General features: G+C 43.7%; 1 protein-coding gene across 2 annotated transcripts in view; it reads right to left on the reverse strand.

The window, feature by feature from the left end:
• Window positions 1-23203, reverse strand: part of ORC2 (origin recognition complex subunit 2) — a 369154-nt gene that overhangs the window by 331614 nt on the left and 14337 nt on the right. For both annotated transcript variants that reach the window (XM_069615439.1, XM_069615438.1), the window contains exons 2-3: window positions 14837-14945; window positions 11672-11815 (exon numbers count right to left, since the gene is read on the reverse strand). In XM_069615439.1, the coding sequence (XP_069471540.1) occupies window positions 11672-11815; window positions 14837-14936 (244 nt within the window). In that variant the 5' untranslated portion in view covers window positions 14937-14945. The remainder of the gene's footprint in view (window positions 1-11671; window positions 11816-14836; window positions 14946-23203) is intronic.

Consider the following 23203-nt stretch of genomic DNA (forward strand, 5'->3'; position numbering starts at 1 on the left):
GAAACCCTTTTCTACCCAAGAGCTGGAAGAAACTCTGAATTTTTATTTGAACACTTCCCATTTCATGCTGACATTCCTACACATTGTATACAATTAGATGTGAGGGCAAGTATAGGTTTTGGACACATAATGACATTTGCTTTGGACTTCCTGACACAGACTATCATTAGTTTTATTTAGGTAGGGAAATGCCACCTTAGCATAGGGCAGGTTAGGCCTCTTTCCTACCCTCTTTTTTTTGTTAATAGATGTTTATAGCCTAAATTCTATTCAGTTGTCTGTGTCTCCTTCATGATGCCTTCACACTACCCAAAAGTTGGTAGCAATGGACGAGCAGCCAGGCTTAGTCTAGGAGGGAGAAGGGCTATAGTTCAGCACACAGACCTATGAGCACACTTATAGCCAAGGAAACATTTAGTAGTTACATAAACCTATTCTTATTTATAATATATGCTAGGCAATGTTAAATTCAAAAAAATTCAGGTATGTAAAAACAGTTCACACAGATAGATATTTACACTAGATATTTGCTGTAGCAATACTCATTTCAAACAGTAGACCTTTAGATGGTAATCAGGTAAGCACAAGAGTAGTTTCAGGTTAGTAAATCATACATTAACCAACATTTACTGAATTAGCAATACTGGTAGGTTAACAACTCTAGGAAAGCCTCATCTTTAGAAGCCCATCTCTATATGGGGAATGAGTGTCTCAAAATGTCAGATGGGGACACTGGGGTACCAATGACCCTTGGGCAGCACAGCAAAGGAAGGCAAACAAAGTTGTCAAATTTTAGAAGGAATGTGTTTGTAACAAGTATTTAATCCAATTGGATTCAAACGGGCTCAGGGGGTGCTAGATAGGCCACCTAAAGGATTTCAGCCTCGAGGACGGATGTTCTTAGGCCTACAGCAACACGGTTTGGTTGTCCACCCGAATGTAACTGAGGAGAAGCGAACAGCAAGACAACTACCTAGGTAAGTACCCTGGAGACAGACAGTACCTTCCATACTGAAGAAAAGCGATGTCACCTGCAGGTCCCCACGGGAGACCGTAGCTCTGGTTCGGGTCGCTGGCCTTGGGGGGGGGGGGGAGGAAGAACCTTTGGCAGGAGCAGATGGTCAGATTGGTTCACAGGGATGCCCAGCAGACGATCTTCGCGGCACTTAGTTTTGGAGGCTCGACCTAGGCTTTGTAGCAGCGACAGTTGTCACCCGGAAGACTTTCTTCCTTCTCTCAGTCCTCAACTCTTTTGAGGGGACTTCCATAATCACGACGGAGTCTCTGTAGCTTCAGGAAGATGCCCACAAGTTTTCAGCAGGAACCACGCTCAAAGAGGCGATGCACCGTAGCAGTGCCAGAGGTCCCAGGGTATTTAGGTTTTGAAAGCCTGGAAGGTTGCAGCACTTCATGGATGGCTCGAACCGCAGATGGTCTTGAGACTGGTTAGGCCCACCAGTCCAAGGGAAGAAGTCGTCCATTCTGGACTATGCCTGTCGCACAGAAGATAGGGCTGGAGCAGCAGCGGTCACTCAGTTGGCTTTGGCACTCCCTGGAGCTAGCTGTCCTCTTCCTTCTTCTTATTCGGAATGGATTTTCCAGTGGTCTACTCCTGCTTCAGCATCAAGACCCCGCCTTTTATGCAGGCACCCAGCCAATCAACATGCGTACAATATCCAAACATTGGGTGGTGGATGACTGAAGGGGACAGCCAGGCACCCAATTAGAACTGAATCCAAGGAGACGCACTGGAGGAAAAAGACCTGAGGAGTTTTGGTGTCCTTCCAGACACACTGGCGCCTACGGGCAGGCTTCCGAATGGAAGCTTGTCGAAGACAAAGGAGTGAGCAAGACTCCCCCACTCAGGTTAGCAGAAGAAGGCTCAAGAAAGGGCAAGCCATTGTGAGCTAGTGAAAAGAGAAGACGGGCACCATATTAGGTCAATAGTGACCGATGTGACAGTTACTGCAGCTGCAACAACAGCCTGTGTGTACAAACTACGAAAAGTCGGTAGAAAATATCCACTGCCACTAGCCTCTCAGATTGATTTGCCACTGTATCTAGAAAATTACAGGAGAAGTGAGAAAAGGAATACTATGTATCCCCTCAGCCCTCCTCATAAGGTGGGGTGGGCTGATTTCACAAAAGAAAAGCATAGGTAGGATAAAAGGTATCCCCCTATCCTGGTAACAGTACGTTGGCATAAAAGAAATTAAATAAAGCTAAAGAGGGAAGCTCAAGGAGCTCCCAGCAACACTGCACAGAAGATGCTGTGTGCGGCAATAGTAAAATAGAAGAGGACACTGAAAAAGATGGAGGAAAGCAGGCTCCATCAAAGTTTACCAAAAAGGGTTCCCAGGGTCACAGAGAAAGAATGAGTGAATGAGGAAAAAGGTTCCCACTCACTCAGGAGAGTCAGAAAAAACTAATAGTGAGTCCCCCAGCGATTTTTGCAGGACTAAGTGGGGAGAATTACACACAAGATGGAAATTCTACCTACAGAACTGTATTGAGTGGTTCTGACTCTCGCATTTATCAGTCTTGGTTTCTTCAATAAGATTACAATGTGAACCCAGCAACTCTTCATCGAAACATTCTTGAAAAATCCCTCAATTGCGAAACTTCAGCCGTTATCCAAAGTAGGTCCTCAAGCCTGTTCGAATATAAAATAACCTTATTCCTCTCGCTATAATCAGTAATTCTACTGCTTATGGGATTCTGTGATCTATAAACTTTGGGAATCTTGCAAGACATGACCTCAGATAGGATTAAGGAATCGTCTGCAGTGATCGAAGTGATGATGGTCCTCATATTTCAACTGGGCTTAAGACATCTGACTCTTATTTATCCTGATAGACCACCATAACTGTACCATACAAAGTTCTCCATTACCATACATAGTATTCGAGGAAGTAAATGTTGTCAGCAGCACACTAGACAAATCTTCCTCTTACCAACTCTGAGGGAACGTAAGATCCTCCACACTCATCCAGGCGTTTTATTACCTCTGTGGCTATCTGTGTCTCAAACAGAAGACTCAGGCGTAATCTATAGAAGCTATAGAAGCTCCCATGCCAAAGAGAAATTGAATGATGAATTTGCTGTGTGTAGCTGTGTCCATTGTGAGCCCAACTGCCACTTGCAAGGGCATTTCGCAGATATGCTGTGTGGTAGAAGAGCTCGCATAGGAAGCTTGTCCTGGTGTTCGCAATTCACATATAACCATCTGTGACAATTTATGAAACCTGTTCATTAAAGTGGTATCCCGCTTTTCTGAATAACTTCATATCCATCTGTCCTTGACAGCACCACTTGTTAAAAAGAACAACTTCCTTTGGAGCATGTGCCAAATTCACTTCTTCAAAACTGCCAGTGAATTTCAATTTTTCACAAGTTAGTACGGCTCTCTGTAAAATCATAGCTGCTTCAAGAAGGGTTCTCATATTTTTTTCAATATCCTCAAATTCTTCTTCTGCATGAGATATTGCAACATTTGCTGTTACTTTCAGTGAGACTTCTTGTGGTTCATTTACCCTTTTAGGATTACTAAAAATAATGCCAGTACATTCAAGATCTTCTTCTATTAAACTTTTGATTTGCATTCTTGTTTTCATCTGTCCTTCTAAACCATTGTTGGCTGCAATTTTCCTTTGAAGCTTTTGAATTTCCCCATTGTTGTTACGTTGCCTTCAAGGAGGAAATCACTGATTGAAGATACACATTCAACAATTGTTGCTTCATAAGAAAGGGAATTTGGCTGCATTTTCTTCTGCTTGGTGTAGGCTTGTGTCATAAGACATTCAATACATGTGTGTTCCAACATAGCTTGTGATATGAAATTTCCCTTGCGCAAGGGTCTCCGGGATCTCAATGTGTCATTGTTAAGACAGTTCTACTGCTCTTTTCAAACGGATGCGTGTAGCTTTGTTCTACTTCTTCCTCTTCTTCATGGCTGAGGACAGACGGTTTGGCTCACACAGCTGCTCTCCATACAATTTTTTGCATTGATTCACGTTTGCCTTAGGAGTACATTGTTTGTAGAATTCTGAATGCCATGATGCTTTTTCATTTTTCAGTTCTTCAGGTGTTAAGTTACCTAACTATAGACTTATGTTCACGTAGTCGTTATTGTTCTACTCGGCTCCCTTCTTAACACACTCTAAAACCTTTACATAACATTTTGGATTAACCAGGCGATATTTCTTTCTTTGTTGACATAACATGCAGAAGGAAAAGTCGGTTATCTGTTTTCTTTTTTTTGTAGGATGATGGAACTTTTAAATGACTTTCGATATCTGTAGAAAAAGACATTTTAAAAAAATGTATTTTACTGGAAAATGGAATCAAATTTCACGCTTCAACTGCTCTTAAATCATTTTCAAATTTTCTTGCCAATTACCAAAACCTGTAACAAGATAGAAGGAAAACATTTTAGAAATCATTAACAGAAACTCCTAAACAATAAGAGATATCAATTTTTTTTAAGGACCTTCTATATTCAGTTTTTATGGTGGACAAAAAAGGTCCTTAGAAAATATTGCATAGGATCACTCTGAAAGTAGTTATAGATCAAATTCTGATTCATACATTGTAACGTCGGCCTTCTTGGATTAATGACGCCACACATGCCCTCTGCCACAAATTAAGACAAAACACCTGGTAATACACATTATTGTTATATGCTTCATTTGCAATGCACCCCCAATAGTCATAACTTCCCTTAAATCAGAATCCCACAGAATTACATATGCCCCTCAACTACTACTCAAACTACTCAGCCTGAACTTTGACAAAGATATGGCCATTAGAACTAGCTCATGAGGTATGTCATCTGCGTACATTTGAAAAGAAGTTACTCCTTTCTTGTCGGTTCTCCTCTGCATTCAAACAGGCTTTTAATCATACAAGACATTTAAGATGTAATTTTCCTTTTTTAACAGATAGAATGAAATGCCAGCAATTGTCACACTTATCCTGTCAAATTGGATTATGCCAACAGACTATCTTGACTTCCAGCATATCTCGTACGCAGAATTTGCCACTGCCAGACACATACCGAGGCTGAAGCAGAGAAATCATACTTCTCTTGCCATTTGTGCTCTGTACTGGTGTCCCTTCAAAGGTTACACTTAATGCTTTGTGCCTGGTACACCAGGCTTTTTTATGACACAGGACACCGGTTCTCTTCGTAGGCATACAACAAAAAAATGTTTTGTTCTAAGATGGCATCTCAGTTGTACCAACTGCTCTGTAATCAATACTGCAAAGCCCTAATAAGTTAGGCTTTGAGGAAAGAAAATCTTCAGTTATCTTACCCCTCATTTATGAACACTCTTGCGATAAAGCTAGAGATCCAAACATAATATAAGTTCTTTAAAACATAATCAAGAGTTAAAATACTTGAAAGTTACTTGGATAGCCGATTTGTCATCAGGCATGGGCCGAGTATCACTTTATTTTATGAAGTTGCACTCAGCTGGGTGCAATCAGGTTTATATCTTCAGGAACAATACCTTTTTGTCGTTTATGCAAATGACAGAGGAAATTCAGCTCCCAAGAGTTGTTTTATTTTGAAAAATTAGAGAACTTGTTCTATGACAAAAGTAAGAACTTGATATTTCTGAATCCTTGCAGTTTCTCTGTAAATGGCATGTCACTGGAGGATATTTCAGAATATTACAACATGGTGCAGAAGACTCTCGACAAGGCCATTGGCCTCTCATTAAGTGTTGGGGACTTGTCCTCCTTTCGCTCTTTGCATGTACAAGTTCTTGATGACTTATAGGCACTCAAACGAAAAAAATTCTCAAGGACTGGTCTGAGTGCCTGTGGACAGAGGTAACAGCTGGGAGATGGGGACGAATGTGTGGAAATGTTGCCCTGACCTCTCTGGAGTGTAGGGAAGAGAGTTTGTCAAGTCGAAATACTGAATAACGTGTACTGGACTTCGGTTAAGATATTTGCATGAGGACTGATTGCTTCTGATGCTTGTTGCTTCTGATGCTTCTTGGGGTTGCAGCCACAACGTGGGATCCTTCGATCACATGATCTGGGAATGCTCAAATGTGAGATCATTTTGGCTGGAAGTCACTATGACTATGCATAGAGTTTTGGTGCCAGATCTTGATTTTGACTTTCACAGTGCGATTCTGGGGAAGTATACCCTTTTGGATGACCTGCGTTACCCTCAAAGGTGCTGTTTTTTTTTAAAGCGGCCCTTTCTGCAAACAAAATTATTCTAAGAGACTGGGAACATTCTACTGCTCCAAGCAGGTCAGCCTGGATTGATGACTTATGTAATTTGTATTTGATGGAGAGAGTGATCTTGAGCAAACGGAAGAAATTCAATCTATATGAAGGAATTTGGGGGAGGTTCTTAGAGTGGATATGATTACTGGACCTGTGCTTTGCCGTATCTGCCTGTGTATGCACTGCTTCTTCTCTGTAACCAAGTAAGACTGCTTTTAACAGCGGCACAATGCCTCTGGGCTGTTTATAAGTGTGAAAAAGTTAATATGTGTAAACTGTATTGTATTATTGTAAAAATTAATACACCTGTAAATAAAAGTATTGGGAAAATATTGAAATATGGTTGTAGGCCCTCCTGAGTGGGATACATCCCATAGAACAGGTTATTTGAATGATGTTTGTTCTCAATGGAGGGGATCCCGCACTCTTCAGAAAGATTACAGGCCTGTAATGGGTAGCCTGTGGCTCTGTGAGCAGTACTGCTTTGCTGCTAGACATTTGCTGCAGTACCAAAAGTTATTACTATCTTATTGGCACCCGCTTTATGCCGTTAGATGGTGTTACAGCCAATGAGGCGTCTGTAAAGGGGAGTTTTACCTCATTGTATTGTGCACCTTTACAGACCCTGTTCTGCCAACGCTGACACCATTTTCCACTCTGCTCACTCTCTTGATGTGCCTCATAAACCTCCTAGTCCCCTCTCCTCCCCACCCCGTGCTTCTGATCACAACCAAGCACCCCTACCCGAAAGCTTTAATTACCTGTTAAAGGCTGCGGCTTCCACTTCCAGTCTGCGCCTAATGGCCACCATCAAAAGGGAGAAGGCACTCCAAGAAGTTCCAGTCTCCTTTTTTTTCATGGCAACTATTTTCTTTTGTACTTTTTAAAACTTGTGAAATGGCTCACCCCCACCTCCACTCACATCGTGAAGGTTCACATCCCCATGTGCTACAGCATCCAACATTAGTAATGCAAAAGGAAGACTGTTGGACTGATATCATCCACATGACCTTATAGACATACACCCTCCAGAAGCTCACCACACCTGCATCCTTGGAAATCCACACTTGCAACTGCCTGCTCACCCACGCACTGGCATGTCATTTCCACCTGTTCTACCGACCATCAACAAAATCAAGACCTAATCATAATAGCATCTATCAAAAACACAAATGACATCTTCCTTGTAGATCTCAAACTGCCCAGGAGTTACGCCACCAAGAAAACCAGAGATACTCTACTCAAACTGCTCGACACCAGAGACATCAAACAGCTTTTCACAGAATCAACCCACAATAAATGTAACAATCTACTTGGTATTCACCATCTCTTCAGCCATTATGTCTCCCCCGTATCTTTCAGCAGGACAGACTACACAGACCTGTGCATTCTGCTCCACCACCACCACATACCAATCCAAATGCACTTTCCAGAACTTCCACATAGATGCTATGGAAGGAAGCCTCATCACCTGAGCCTCCACGTCCAACCCCTCATAGAATGTCAACACCCAGCACAGTGCACTCAACCACACCATGAGACCACCAACACCCATGCATCACTGAAAGTTTGAATCAACAAACATAAGCCCCCCATACCTTACACACACATACACATAGGAACTCGTTGACAGCAAGTGCACCACAAACAGCTAAGAAAAGTGCTGACACAAATCCCACTTACTAGAAGATATTATAACTCTGAGAACCCCCTGTTCAGCAAACATCACCATAGCCAAAGCACACTACTACACAACAAACAGCAAGGAAGCATCCAACAAGAGCAGAGACATTTTTCCAGTTGTGATGCTCTGTCATTAATTTTCTGCCAGAACCTGTAAGACTGCAATCTGCTGAAAAATGGATCAATATCAACAACCTCTTCATCACCAAGATAAGGAAACTCATTGACAGCTGTAGACACACCACAGCCGACCCACACATACCAGCCCGCAATGTATCAAGATGGATCATATTCAGGACAATTACTATGGAAATATTAAAGCAACAGTCTTGTAGACCTCAAACCCACTACCCACAAAGATGATTGTGAAGGTCACGACAGGTGGAGTGCTGAAGTCACTTATCTACATAATCAAAGTATCCCTCACACAGAGCATCTTCCCAGAGGCACCGAACTGTGGAAGGTTCCTTCCCCTGATGAAGAAACCCAGATAATTTATGAGACTCAGGCCCAACCTTCTGCAACCGTGGAACTAATAGGGGTCAAAAGCAAGATAGACCCATGGCTAGGACATGTCTTTCTGTGACAAATTAGAAAAGGTGCAGACTCTTAAGCATTTATTTGTGGAATGTACCAACTTAACACATATTTGAGTTGTATATTTTTGTAAGTTTGTCCATGATGGAGGTACCCTCCAGACTCCCCTCTTTTGAGAAAGAATGTTAAAAGAAATATATAAATCCTTAATCATTACTGCTGTTACATATTCAAAATGTGCAGAGCATGAGTTAGTAATTGATCATCAATTTGATTTGAGTAGTTGATTATCATGAATTTTATGGTGGAATTTAATTAACTTTATTAATTACTAATTCAGGGATTTAAGAGTACATGTCATTTTATTGGTTTTATGTTTTAAGAACTGCATTTCTAAATTGTATTGTCTTGTTCATCTTTTTATATATGCTGTATGTGTCATATCTATGTTTTGGTAAGGTTTTAATAAACCAGACAAAAAATAAATAAATAAATAAAATAAATATAAAAAGATACCCAGATAACATGGTCCAAATATTCACTCATCATGCATTTACCATTCCTTGATCTTTCCTCATAAAAGTGATTAAGAAGACAGTTGCATCAAAGTATCACTTAGCATAATCTCCTACAAAACTACCAATCTGGTTTCTGACCACGACACAGCACAGAGACTGCCACCATCCAAGATACGGATGACACTGCACACATTCTGGACAAAGGAGACCCATACTTACTCAACCTCTCAAACACCTCCGAGTACATTAACCACAAAGCCCTCCTGAACATCCTTGCTGTGCACACAGGCGTCAACTGAACAGTCTTGCAATAGTTTGCCTTCTACGTCTCCAACAGAGATCAACCCATCCAAATGGGCCTCAACAAATCCCAGTGCCACCAAGTAACCTGCCGAGTGCCATCCTGTTCCTGGTCATCTTTAGCCAATACATAACATCTCAGGGAACTCCTCTTCTATACCAACATCAAGATGCACCAATAGACCAATGAAATGCAGCTTTACCTAAAGATCAATGGCATCAAAAAATCCATGGGCTCAAGCACTGTCAGTCTCTCATTCAAGTTTGGATGTCAAGTGCCTACATGAAGCTCATCTCAAAAATGGCCACATGTATTCTCCTTGGAAACCCCACCAAGGCTGCCCAGTTCTAGAATTGGCTAATTGGCATGAAGCTCGAAAGATGTATGCCTCCAATCTCACCTAGTGAAACATCTCTCAGCTTAATCCACTGTGACCTCTCATGCAAAACACACATCGCCAGGAAAAACAAGCAGCAGGGTACCAATATAAGCTTATCCACAAATGCAATCTGTTCATCAAAGGCCCAGGATATCAGAAAGGCTGTTGAAGACCGAGTCATCACCAACAGAACAGTTACAACCGCCTACTTGCAGAAGTCCCAGATGTCAAAATGACCCTGATAAAAGCCATACAACATGCCTCATCACAGGACTAAGAAAATAAACCCACAGCACATTACCACCATCCTTAAGGAGTTGCACTGCTACCCCTTCAAGCATGCATCATCCTCAAGACAGCCTGCATCGCCTACAAAGCAGTCACAACCAAAACACAAATCTACTTGGCCGTGAAACGAACCACCTCCAGGAAGCTGGTGCACCACCAGGAGCCACATCACCACCAGACTGGAAACAAAGCACTGCAGGATTAATGAAACAGGCCTTTTCCTACTATGCACCCTGTCTCAGGAACAAGGTATCAACACAGCTAGGACTGGCCCCCCTCCATCCTAAACATAAGGAAGGGCCCTACTAGTCAAAGAACATCTCGCCAATCGCTCCACCCAACCATAATTCTCCCTCTCTGCAACTCCCGCTCTCACTGCCATCCCTATCCATCCCAGTGCCTCTGTTACCCCTGCACCCTTGGTGCAACCTGATGTACAGCACTCAGTTGCTTACCGTGCGCTTTATAAATCCCATTCATACATTCAATCTCCAAGGCGAACTCGAAGGATGTGGATTCCAGGGGAACCCAAGCCAGTAATCACCTCAGGCACCTACACAGTCTTATGAGAGTTCACAGGAGCAAATTATCACACAGTAATTTCCAGGCTCCACCCGTCACACAGTGGCAACCAAGTACAGTTGCCTTACTACTGGGTTTCACAGCAACTGGAGACTCAATTCTGTGAGCCTCCAATGAGAAAAAAGCAGGTTTCACTGTGAGCCATAATTGCTGCAACTCATTCAGTCACTATTTTCAAAATAGTGACCACCAGTACAACTATCTGGTTCCGGTTACTGACTCCAGGAGTCTAACATGCACATTGGTGTTTACCCCATATTTGGGGGCTGTAATCGTCCACAAAAGGACAAAAAAGCTTGGTGCTTAAATAATGTGCGAATGGCCAAGTAGGCCATGCTAGGACAGAGCCTGCTACGTGCAGGTTATACACAGACCTCTGCCCTGGGTGCATTAAACGTCTCCAATTTACAAGTATTGAATCGTGTGACTTTCAACTTACGCAGACTTGCAGTGGACAAACAAACCCATTGAAGCTTCTCATTCGAATTGCAGCCTGACAGCAGAAAGTTGTACATAGATTAGTAATTAATGTGCCAGCTGTAGAGATCTGTGCTGCACCTACAGGTCACATGTTTTAATGCTGGTAAGATGTCTCAGGGGGTGCAGTGCCAGCTCCACAGAGCGAGGGGCAGAAATGTGCAAGTGTACAACGAGCAACATGCACACATACATTTGGAGCTGGCAAATGCAAAGCTGTTCACTAGTCCCATTTCAGGAATGCCTGTCCCTCAAAGTGATGAACCTTAGAGTGTACTCCTTCCAGTCCATAGGGTTTTAGAAGAGGCAACACAAACCGGAGGGCTAATTTCCTGGAGTTTGATCTCTTCAGAAAGAGCAGTACAACATTCACTGCCATCAATCAAGGAAAAAGTGCAGGTGATCAGTGTGGACTCTGGAGCAAGTATTGGCAGGTGCATGGGTTTCAAAAGGAACAGCAGCAAAATACAACTGATTGAAGTAAAGGTTGTAGAGGTCCTAGAAACAAAGAAATAGTGGCACTTTCTGAGGGTTTTCCAGAACATCGGATCAACAGATGAGACTAAACTAGAGGCGCTACACTGCTTGTTGGGTTGGAAACACGGTTTAAAAGAATCCATGAATCCAATTTAAACCATAAAATACTCCACCAGTTACCTTGAACATCAGTCCCCAAAACATCCACATAGTCCTGCTCCTTCAAGAGATCCTCCTCTCCACCTTCAGAGCTTTCCTGGTCCTTCTTTAGAAACGCCTTCACATTGATTGCAGTCTTCTTCTCGTCCTTCCGAGACCTCGTGCCTACAATCAAACAGAAACCAAGTTCTTATGCCACATACCTTTGGTGTATAAAAACACTGAAATCTATAAGAGCCAAACAATGAATAACTGAGGAGTGTCTTCCTTAGAGTGCCGGAAAATGTTACTATATAGCAAAATACACTATTGGTAGAGAGACTTCAGTAATCCAGATAAGAATTCAAGCAATTTGGAGACCATTTTTACACCCATGTTCTAATATGAATGTAAAATTCCCTCGTTATATTTTTGGTTTATCCCGGGTGAGATTTAAAAAGTGCACAGCTGCTCTTTCAGATTGGTTAGTCCGCAAGCATTATAAACTCGGGTTAAAATACTTGGTGCCTTCAAAACTAAATTTCTATAAAAACGTATGCTAAACGGAAATGTACAAACGCTCTATTAAAAGGGTATATAGTTCGACAGCATTTCTGGCCACCAAAGAACACAGAATACAAAGGCATGTTTTAATACCACTGATAAATCAAAATTTGGGCAGGCTCTAAGAATATTCACAATGTGTAATGTTTATTCATTGCAGATATCATAAAGAACTTAGAAGCTGGAGTGTTTTGCTAGATCTGGAACAGTGTCAAGTATACATCAGAGCACTGTATGGGATTGCAAAGACGTATGCAATTGAGTTCAGATGTAGAGATGTAGGTATATATTACAGTACAATGGAGTGACACCATCTATTGTGATCATCCCAGTAGGTCGCATGGGAACAGCTGAGCACAGTAAGTCCTGACGAGGGCAGCCAAACAAGTCTTCCACCTCTCTTGCACCAGAGATGGGGGGGGGGGGTGGCAGCTCCAGCTGAAACCGGTTTTCCATACCTCCTTTCATTCAAGGCGGCCCATAGCTGGCGACGCTCCTGTTCCACCCCCAAATCACTCCAAAAAGGAACCCTCTCCCATCTCTGTTCTACAATACCCCCAGAAGCTACACGAAGGTACTTCATAGAAGCCTTTTGTCAGAGATCGAGCTCTGTGATGTTTACTCACTCTGTGGCGGAAGGGTTACTTTGTTAGTACCCAGAGGGAGAGGGCCAGGAGCTGCGACATGGAGCAGACACTTTGCCCTTTGAAATGGGGTGGATAGCACACACAAGCAGTAGGGTCATGCCACTAGTCAGCATCTTCTCCTGTGGCCTCTGGAGAAGACCCAATTGTCCTAGGATAGGATATTCCTGTGACTGCTTTTTAGAGTAAGCAGGTTAAGTGATGGATGGATTTTCGAGCCAGCCACTCCACTGCTTTGTAGGCTATCGATCAAGGCACATAGCGAGGGGACACACCGATGGACTGCATCCATTCCATTTTTTAAATTAAACTAATGGTTTAGTTTGTTCGGCCAAAGTTGGCGTTTTAACCCAGGCCGCCATTCTCCAAGGCCAAACACCCATAAGACCACATGGAAAATACGATCATGACGGAACATTTCTTATTTTGGACTTTTGCTATTGCAGACAACATTTAGATATAGATTCTTAGGTTTAAATGGATCGCACCTTTTACACTTTGCCGGGAACATTACAAGGACATTTCTTTTCCGGCCGTTTAAGATTAATCTTCTGAAAGGCAAATGCTTATTTGTTCTGTGCACCTTTGATTGGAAAAGACCAATTCAATGAAATGTGCATATTTCCGCCTAGGATATGTTCACTTCAGGTCACATAACTTCCTATTGTATGTTATGAAGAACCCCCACGCACACATTTTTTTTTACTTTTTGTTTTTAGGACCTGTGTATCGATATGGACCAATTGTGCGTTGGAAGTAAAGGACGAGTGGTTGTGAGGACCAATCAAAGTCAGGATAAAGGGTGGGTCTGATTAGAATATTTCTATTTAACTAGATCATGCATAGATGTGGCGGGCAGAGAGCCAGGCATCTCAGTCAGACAACTATGTTCTTGCAGTATCTTGTAATAAATGTTGCTTGCTACAGTGATTTGGTGCAGTGTTGTCTCCTTTCAGAGCTAGGTGGAGTGAGACATAACTGGGTAGTCAAGAATGGCGAGTGGCTAGAAACAACGGGCTTGCTGGTGGTTCAGCCAGTGCATACGCAGATCCAGGACCCCGACAAGGTAGGCCTGATGCAGCGACAGCCCAAGCTAATAAAAACCTTCACATGATTCAACATTCAGTTGGCTTATGATCCCAAAACTCTGACAATAGTCACCTCAAAGTGCAGCTCATTCCCCAGTCTAAAGGTTCCAGTCATTAATATAAGCAACACCAATGTTCAATTCCGTATTCATGTAAATGCTGGAATCATGAGGAATATATAAACATGTTCAAACAGGAAAAATGGGGCTTTGCTCACTTGACACAATGCCCCAAATCTCAATTCTTATACTATACACACCCGACCAACATGTTAATTGGGGGTGGGAAGGCTTACATTTTAAAGATAGTAATTAAACGGGTCCAGTTGCTAAAAAAGTTACATATACATTGAAAAACATGAGAAATATTATATAATGTGGCTGATTGAATACAAGAATAAAGTCCAGAATTTAGGGATACGAATATGAATTGTTCTAGGGATAGAAGTATGCCCCAAAATATAATGTAGTGTTTTCAGGTCTTGTGTAAGCCGAATACATGATAGCAATATACACTGTTGGTGTGGCAGGAGCAGGGACCTATGCACTGCCTTTAGTAGCTGCCACTTAAACTGCATACCCTTACAAAATCCTGCATCTGCTTAATAAAAGAGGTCTATCATTCTTTGGTTGCTGATAAACTGTGTCCATCATGGGATGGGGCATTATGAGCTCCTACATTCTCATTTGTCTTGGAAGCCATTAACAAGTTATATTGTTACAATTTGTGAAAGGTCTCTGTATACCCTCATGCAAGCAGTTTTTTTTTGGGAAAAGCCTTTTTGACAGTTGGGATGAGGGGGCTGTTGTATTGGCTCATTAAAACTCAAGGAATTTAACTTGAAAAAAAGTAGTTAGAATAGCACCACCAATCAAAGCAATAGTTTAAAAAACAAAATCCCCTCAACACACCAATAACCTCTTGCTTCTCGACGATATGTTCCAAAACATCTTCATCGCCCACAAACTGAACATGTAGGCCATCGGTCTCCAATCTTCTCTGCCGACTCATAGCAACGTCCTAAGGAGACAAAGTTACCAGTCATGAAAGTGTTGAATACTCAACAGGGTGTTAATATGTGACACAGAAAGTTCAAATGGGAGTTATACTCAACGTACTGTGACAAATCCTTAAATGTCATCACCTCTCCCAAAGGGGGGAGCCCCTTCCTGCGTGGCCATGGTGGTGAGGCTGCTACCCAACAATCCCCGTGGAGGGGGGTGCACAGCAGGAAGTTCTCATCGGGAGAGACTGCTCCTCTGGGGACAGGGACGACCACCTAGAGTATGGCCCGGGACATCAAACCGCAACCACACATCTTCACTCTCTCTTTTCTCTTCCTCTGGGAACTCAGTACCTTGTAGAGACTATTGTAAGGGAAGTACTGGGATGAAAAAGATGCCAGACCCAAGATGATCTAGGACTGAGACAAGTTGGCCCTGCGAAGCAATGAAGATCACACCCGGGAAACAGAAGAATAGGCTTGTAACAAAGCATAAAGGTTGACAAAGGACAAGACCTTTTGTCGAATCCAGCCGAAGGAGGCATCAGGTGCAAGGAATCTCCAGCACAGGAGATTAGTATCCTGTCCGGGAAACAATGCAGAATGGAGCATGCATGTGGGTAGCCACGGGCCTTCCTGAGGGGCTTAGCAGGAGCAGAGCTGCGAACGCTCAGAAGAAGGGAAGCTGAGCAGCCCGAGAACAGGTGGTGTCAGACGACTGCAGACACCGCCGATGAGAGGACGACCGCAGACACTGCCGATGAGAGCCCGGTGAAGCAGAGTGGCGAGTCCAGCACCAGGAAGCCCCGGCAAGGTACCGAGACCTGAAGTAAGGTAATGGGTGGTACAGCAAAGCCAGAGGGGTACAGGGACAGTCACCAGGTGAGCGGCGGCAGCTCCTTCACGGCCTAGTAGCAAGCAGGCAGCTACATGCTCACTGGAGAGGCAGAGAGGTGCTAAGGTGGCACACGAGAACTATAAGAGGGGCAAGGGGAACTGCAACAACCAGAGAAGAAGTGTTTGGGACCCTAACAGTTACCAGAGGCAAGTCATCTTCCCTGTGGTAGTACTTAGCAGGAAAGTTAACCAAGTCCTCCGAATTACCAAAGCGGAGAAATACGGTCTGAGACCTGCACCCAAATAAAGAGGAAAGTACAAGTCATCTTCTTCAAGGCAATACTTCCCAGGAGCATGGACCAAGTTTGCCAAAGTACAAGGACAGAGAAATACGGGTCTGGGACCCGCACCCAAACAAGGAGAAAGATACAAGTAATCTACCTTGTGGCTGTACTTGGCAAGCAAGTGGGCTATACTGGGGAAACCTGAGTCAAGGATCATACTTGTATATAACTGTCGAGAAAGAAGGAAAGCAGTGAAAGAAGGATCATCAGGGGAAGGGGGTAATTCCCCCTGAGTATCACTGAGGGTAAAAGTGATTGTGAAACCAAGATACCAGTAGGAGGGAGTCATTCTCCTTGTAGTGATACCCACAAGGAAAAGCCAAGAAGCCCAGGGAAGGGAGTCATCCACCCTCCCTCTCACCCCACACAGGTTACAGAAAAGCCACAGTCTGGAGAAGGCAGTTACTCTCTTGACAATTGAGAGACTTGAACATGGAACAATGAGGCCAGAGGAAGGAATTCAGTCCCCTGGAAAGACAAGTACTGTGTTGGGAACAAGTGATCCAGGGGAAGGGAGTCATTCCCTCTGGATTGAAGAAACAGTGAGCTTTCATATACAGAGTGTTATAAGATTGGCAGTCCTTTTGTTTGTGAAGTAATGAGAACAGTGGAAGGGAGTGCAACCAGAACTGTGCCAAACAGCCCAGGAGAAGGGAGTCATTCTCCTGGACCAAGAACATTGATGCAACCTTTAGATTAGTTATAAGTATAAGGGACAGAGATGGGGACTTTTGAAACAGGACGGTGGGCTCTAAGGTCATTCTGAGAACCCTATTAGTATTTTAGTTCAGGTAGGAAAATCCCTCAGAGATAGGGAAAGTTAGGTTTTCTCTTTATTTTCTGTGATATTGAAAGGTATATAGCAATCACGATGTCACCTTTGCACCAGTCTCCTCCTTCTGCACCCTTACAGTACGATTCAGGAAAGTAATCAGCAACAAATATCCTTCTATGAACTGTCATTCCTCAGTATCGTGGGTACAAAGTGCCAGTGTAGAAATGATACAGTCACAAGTGTTTCGGAGCGCGACAAGGCAAGGGAGGGGAACAAGGGAGAACAAAAGCAACGATCTTACTAGGCCCAGTGACATTGAGAACGCGCAAGTGCATGGGAGAGGGGAAGGGAAAAATGCATGGATGGGAGGAAGGGGAAAGTGCTGAGCAAAGGAAAAACAGATACTGTGGGATGTTTTTATCCATGCATCCGAGCCCTACCTCAAAACTGTGCAGTACTGGCATTGAAAACATCATGACGGCCAGAGCTTCCCAGAAAATGCACAGGGAAATGCATGAAGAATAGGCTGCCACTCATTTTTGCCGATGTTATGGGCACAGAAGGGCACTGCCTAAAACCACCATTGGACTACCCACACAGTAGTCTGAAACCATTGGGAACGGCAATGCTGATTGCCAAAAGCAACCTAGAATTGTGGGGAATTCATTTTCTTAAATCCCAAAAATGGGTGCATTACCAGTACTCACCACTATCAGAAAGCCGGCGGTTTAAAACAACACCAGACTTTTTTCTTTTTTGTGTAAAACTGAATAAATGAACCCAAGGCAGGCCAAAGAAAGACTTACTGAGAGGTGGATACAATCTAAAGTTATATTCTGAAGTGACTTGAAGGTTTATAACAAGACTGGCTGAGTTGTGGATTTCAGCAGTTTAAGTAAATTTGGACTGAAAGCCACTAAAAATCTAAATGTTTAAAAGAAATTAGTGACCTACTTTTGAGTGTCACATAGGTTGCAATTGTTTAAATGTCATAGTTTTAAACTTAGAATCAGCATTCTAGCTGCATATGTAAAAATGGTTCATTTTATTTGAATGCAGAAAACTGGGTAACTAAAAGTGACATTAGCTGGGGCCTGGCTTAAGGAACTGAATTCTGCCCACCAGCTACCCCCGACAGGAGATGAGACTTGCACAACAGCTATGTTCCCAGGCCTAGCTGCCCTTTTGCTGCTCCCACCAAAACGGATATGACACTTCTCTGATTGGATTACCAAGGGACTGCCAGAGGCTAAACATAGGACCCAGGCAGAGGGTTTATGGAAGTGGCCATAAATGGCTTCCTCTTGAACAATGGGCCTTCCAGGGCCCAGGCAGATGGTTTATTTCAGGGGTAATAAAAATGGCTTCCTCTTGGCAGAAACTGGGAGGGGGAGAAACTGAAGACAGAGGCTGAGCTTGAAGAAAGTGGAAAGACTGGTTTCTGTACCATTTGACCTGAAAAGACACACCCCAGTAGCCAGAATATGGTTTTAGAAAAAAGATGAATAACTCATAGTACGGACTTGTCATAATTATTTAAATGATACCATATTCTTGTGATTTTTCTGCCCACATTTTAAGAGGTTTTTAGAACCGGTGGCATAATCTGGGGGGAAGCTAGCAGTTAAGAGGGTATTACTTAAAATGTATGCATGTTAAAAATCTGACACTTCATCAAGTAATGTCCATACTCCTTGCGCACATGTGTATAAATTTGGGGTAATGTCCGATATTACGAAACCAGTTAAAAAGTGAAATATGTTGCCAATTCTAAATGCAAGCTCCCAGGAAGAGCAGATTTGGACAGGGTATACCTCCTGTGATATGTGATGGGTGCATGTAATTTTAAACAAATGTGTACCTCTGCAAATATGTCTTTTGGGTCAAAATATAGATTGTGTGTAATTTGACAGGGGTGGGTTCTCTGTATCATAAACAGACCTCATCATGATGACACTTCATTTCATTCCCCCAATCAAGGGGAAGAGAATGAAGTGGCCAATGACAAGTGGAGAGGGGTAGAGCCTAGTGATGCTGCACACACACCCATTTTCAAAACACATAAAAGCAGACAGTCAGGACAGATAGGGACATTCAATTCCAGTTGCTGCAACGCGCTCTGCCGGACCACACAACATCCAGAAGATACTAGATTCAACACAAACTCCAAAGAACTTGATTCAGAACTCAAAGCAAGGGCCTAAACCCACAAACTGAGAACTCTTCTCAGTGGGCCTCAGCATCCAGCAAACCTAACAGCGTGCAGATCAGCGCTGGGTCCAGAGAAAGCTGTGCAGAAAGATCCAGAAGCAGTGCTGTACCCAGAGAGAGAGCAGAGCTGACCCAGACCACTGTTAGCAGAACCAGAGAGCTGACCCAGATCACTGTGAAGTGCCGAGACCAGACCGGAGTACAGTCCGAAAACCTGACCAGATCCGTGGCGAGGCCTATTTCTAAATATATTGCGAGTACCTAGCAGAACGGTGCAGAACCAATCTCTTAGTTAAAATAATATAATTCAATCTATTTTAATCTAACCAGAACTGCCTCCTGTCACCTGTCATTTGCAAAGCTGTTACCTGTCATTTCTAGTTGCTAGCTGTCAATTGTCTTTTTGAACTTTAACATTTAAAATCTGAAAAACGACCTTTACCATATCGCTCATATCTCCGTGACCGTTTGTCTTAGAGATTTGCAGTAACTTTCCTCTGAAAGCTGGGAATCTTGGCTTTCCTACGAACCTAGAACCGCATTCCTACCCCCGATACTTTTGCCGCAATCGCGAAAAACGCACTCGCGAATTTGCCGCGATTTGCAAATTTCTCCACGTGTGAAAACAGCAGTTCTTGCTTTCCTTGCTAAAATTTCGTTTGCCTCTTAAGAACCATCCCTGAATCATTGCTAGAGTGAGCCTGGACTAATATTAACTAGATACCAGTCACCCTGAACCTCCAGAGGGAATTAAAATCATTTTAGCACAATTTCCAATATATTGCTATCACATACAAAAGCATTTTGGGGCCTGTGTTTCAAACTTCTGTAGTCTAAGCTTGCTGGGGTGAACTGAAATACATTTGATTGCATTTCTGAGAACTGTGTGCTTTCCTTGCATTTCCTTGCATTGCATAAAGGGGGGAGGGGATTGCCAAAGAAAAGTGATTACATTGTTTTGTTGAAATCATATTGAGTATTTTCTGTATTGCATTTTCATTCAACATTACATCCATCTGAACTTATATAAAGCATTCTCTACCACCTTATTCTTCTGTTCCTATTCACAAGTGTGCTAGTGCCAGACTATCCATTATTGATTACTGCTCAGATTCAGTGTGATATTCAATTATTAAATTATTATAAAGTGTGATATATATATCTATTGTTTAAATTATCAAATAAACCTTTTAAACTTGCAAAACAGAACTACTTCTTGGCTCAGTGGGGCCAGGGGGATTCCAAGAGAGGGGTGTTATATAGGGGTAGTCATCCAGAACGCATGAACTGGACATAAAGATATATCAATAAGGGTTTCCATTCAGTATCCCAGACTAGGCATTGACTTAGCTGTAGTGTTGAATTGAATCCTCTTACAAATTTGGGGCTCGAGCTGGACGTTTGGGTTAGATCTACCATTTGTGCAGATTAATACAGCGTGCCAGCTGACCAGATACACATATCCGGTCGGATCACCACGCTGTGTTACGCTGTAAAGCACTCCTCAAAGGAACGCTCTAAGGAAAAGGTCTGTTTTGCAAAAATAAAATACAAACTTCTGTAAGTCAGGACAGAGACCAATCTCTAGAATGACGACCTTAGTAGACATGAAAATAGCCAAAGAGCACTTCTTACATAAGTTATTTGTGAGAGGTGAGTGGACTCACCAGGACCGCATGGTCTGGTTGCAGGCCATCACGCAACAGGTCACTGAAACGGGGTCAGATATATGGGGAGATCAGGGTCCCCTACATGTGGCCCTGAGTGAACTATACATGGCTCCTAAAGCTAAGGATGAACAAGACAAGATGGTTAGGATAGCCGCATACCTGTACCTATATATGGGAGACATGCAGGATAAATGTACTGAAAGCCAAGATCTGGCGAATAAGCGACAGATGGCGTTAGAGAAGGTCCAATCTGACCTGGTCTCTTCTGAGCAGAGGCTGCAGGGGAGCCAGGAGTCAGAAAATGAGAGTAGACAGCACATCATTAAAATAAAGAGGGATATGGACATCCTGCAACAGGAAAAGGCTGACCAGGATACCAGATTTCTGGCCTTGCAGAAGGTGTACCAAGAAGGTTTGGACTCCCTACTGCAGAGCCAGAAAAAGCTGGAGCAACAATTAGACTTTAACAGGGCATGCACGGAGCAGGTAGCCACCCTGCAAAGTCATCTAGATAGAGTGAAGGCAGAGAGCAACAAGCTGATTTTGAAAGACCTGGATACCCAGGCAGAGTTTGATGAAGAACGCCAGAAAGCTGGTGCCTTTCAAAGGCAGAGGGACGACCTGGCGGCACAAATGCAGGCTCTTAGTCAGGAAAGAGACCACCAATCAGGAGGCACAGAGAGAGAATGAGGCTCTCTGCCAGCACAATGATAGACTCCAACAACAGGTAGCGATGCAGGAGAGACTGATAGAGTCTAGTAAGGCCTTAACTGAGGAACTGAAGGCGCAGGCTCTTGCATTGCAACAGGGAGCAGGGGTGGATCGAGATGAGGTTCGCTGGGAAAGAGAAACTCCTGAGCATAACCCCAGGAGCCCTAGTACCAGAGGCCTTTATATCTCTCAGTCCCTGGCCTCTGCCACCCCCATGTCCCCTGGCGCACATGAGCACAGGGCCACAGGGATGGCAGATTACTATCCAGCCAGAAGCATGGGGCTCATAGGCCAGTACCACCCAGGAATGGAGGGGCGGGCATCCGGGTATGGGCACCCAAGCACAGTGCAATTTGATGGGGAACCCCAGGAGAGTAGGCCCATTAAGGCCGGTCAAGTGGCACAGCGAGTAGAGCGCTCGCTTTGACATCAGTGCAGAGCCTGCGAACGCAGGTTCGAATCCCGGCAGCGCCAAACTCAGCGTTTCATCCTTCCGAGGTCGATAAATGAGCACCACACACCGTGGGTAATAAATAATAAGCAGCGCTCAGATACCTAAGGGTTCGTAGCGCTATATAAATGCCAAATTATTATTAAGGGCATCCTGAAAATCTCTGCACAGTTAGGTCAGTGGGGGGTGGGGGTACCCATCAAATCCTGGCAGCAAGGAGGGATCTGAAGACTCCTCTGAGCGGTGCAGGACACAGGAGACCAGGTCCCCACATTCTGCCAGCCATTCCCAGGCTCGCAGAATCCGGGAAAACCTGGAAGAACAGACGGGAACCTCTGGGAGCAGTGCCTCTGAGTCAGAAGATGAATGGACCAGGGTTACCCGGACCAAAAGGGCCAATAAGACAAAAAGGGCCTTGCTTAAGGACCCCTTAAAGCAGATTAAGGCAATCAGGAGCATCATCACGCCTTATCATAAGAACGCCAAGTATTCTGTTTGGGAGCACTTAGAGTTGTTTGAGCAAATGATGGAGACTTTCCATTTGAAGGACAGCCAAAGCTGTAATCAATATGTAAAGTGCACCTTCTCCCCGGAATACTCCAGTTTCTTTGCAGGGCTGGAGGACCAAAATCATTTAAGATGGTCCACCTATAAGGCGGCCATCTTGAAACATTTTTCTACTCATAGAAATCCTCAAGAGGCTCGCAAGGCAGCCTACAATTTACAATGTGGGGAGGATCAGGCCCCACACGAATTTGTGCAGGATTAAAGTGTGCTTTTGCACAGACCACAAGAAGGGTGCGCACGGATAGCAGAGAATTTATTAATACGTTTTTCCATGCCTTGCCCAAATACATAATGATCCAGCTTGTGAGGGATTTTCACGAGAAAAGATCTTTAGACTGGGTCATTGAACAGGCGACCCGGATCTATGAGGTGCAGAAGCCAATAGAATTTAAAAATAATGCGCCCAAAAACCCCAAAGTCAACAACACCACTGCTGCTGCCAAGGTGGCAGAGGTAAAGGTCACCCCCGTTTTAGAGTTGGAGATGGGGGGGCCTAAAAACCTACCTGCACCTAATAATGCTAGGCCCAGAAGGTCCTCGGGCCAGTCACAGACAGGGAGCCAGCCCCACAAATGGGGTCCCTCGCTCTCCTGATTATGTAAGCCCCCGTTACAAGGGAAGTCGACCCATCCTGGGTTATGTGTGGACTCCTCCAGCCCAAGGGGGGGATCCAGCCAAGCACCTAACCCAGGGAACTTCCCTCCCAACT

This window comes from Ambystoma mexicanum, chromosome 9, assembly GCF_040938575.1.
Source record: "Ambystoma mexicanum isolate Mex_15411 chromosome 9, UKY_AmexF1_1, whole genome shotgun sequence".
Taxonomy (NCBI): Eukaryota; Metazoa; Chordata; class Amphibia; order Caudata; family Ambystomatidae; genus Ambystoma; species Ambystoma mexicanum.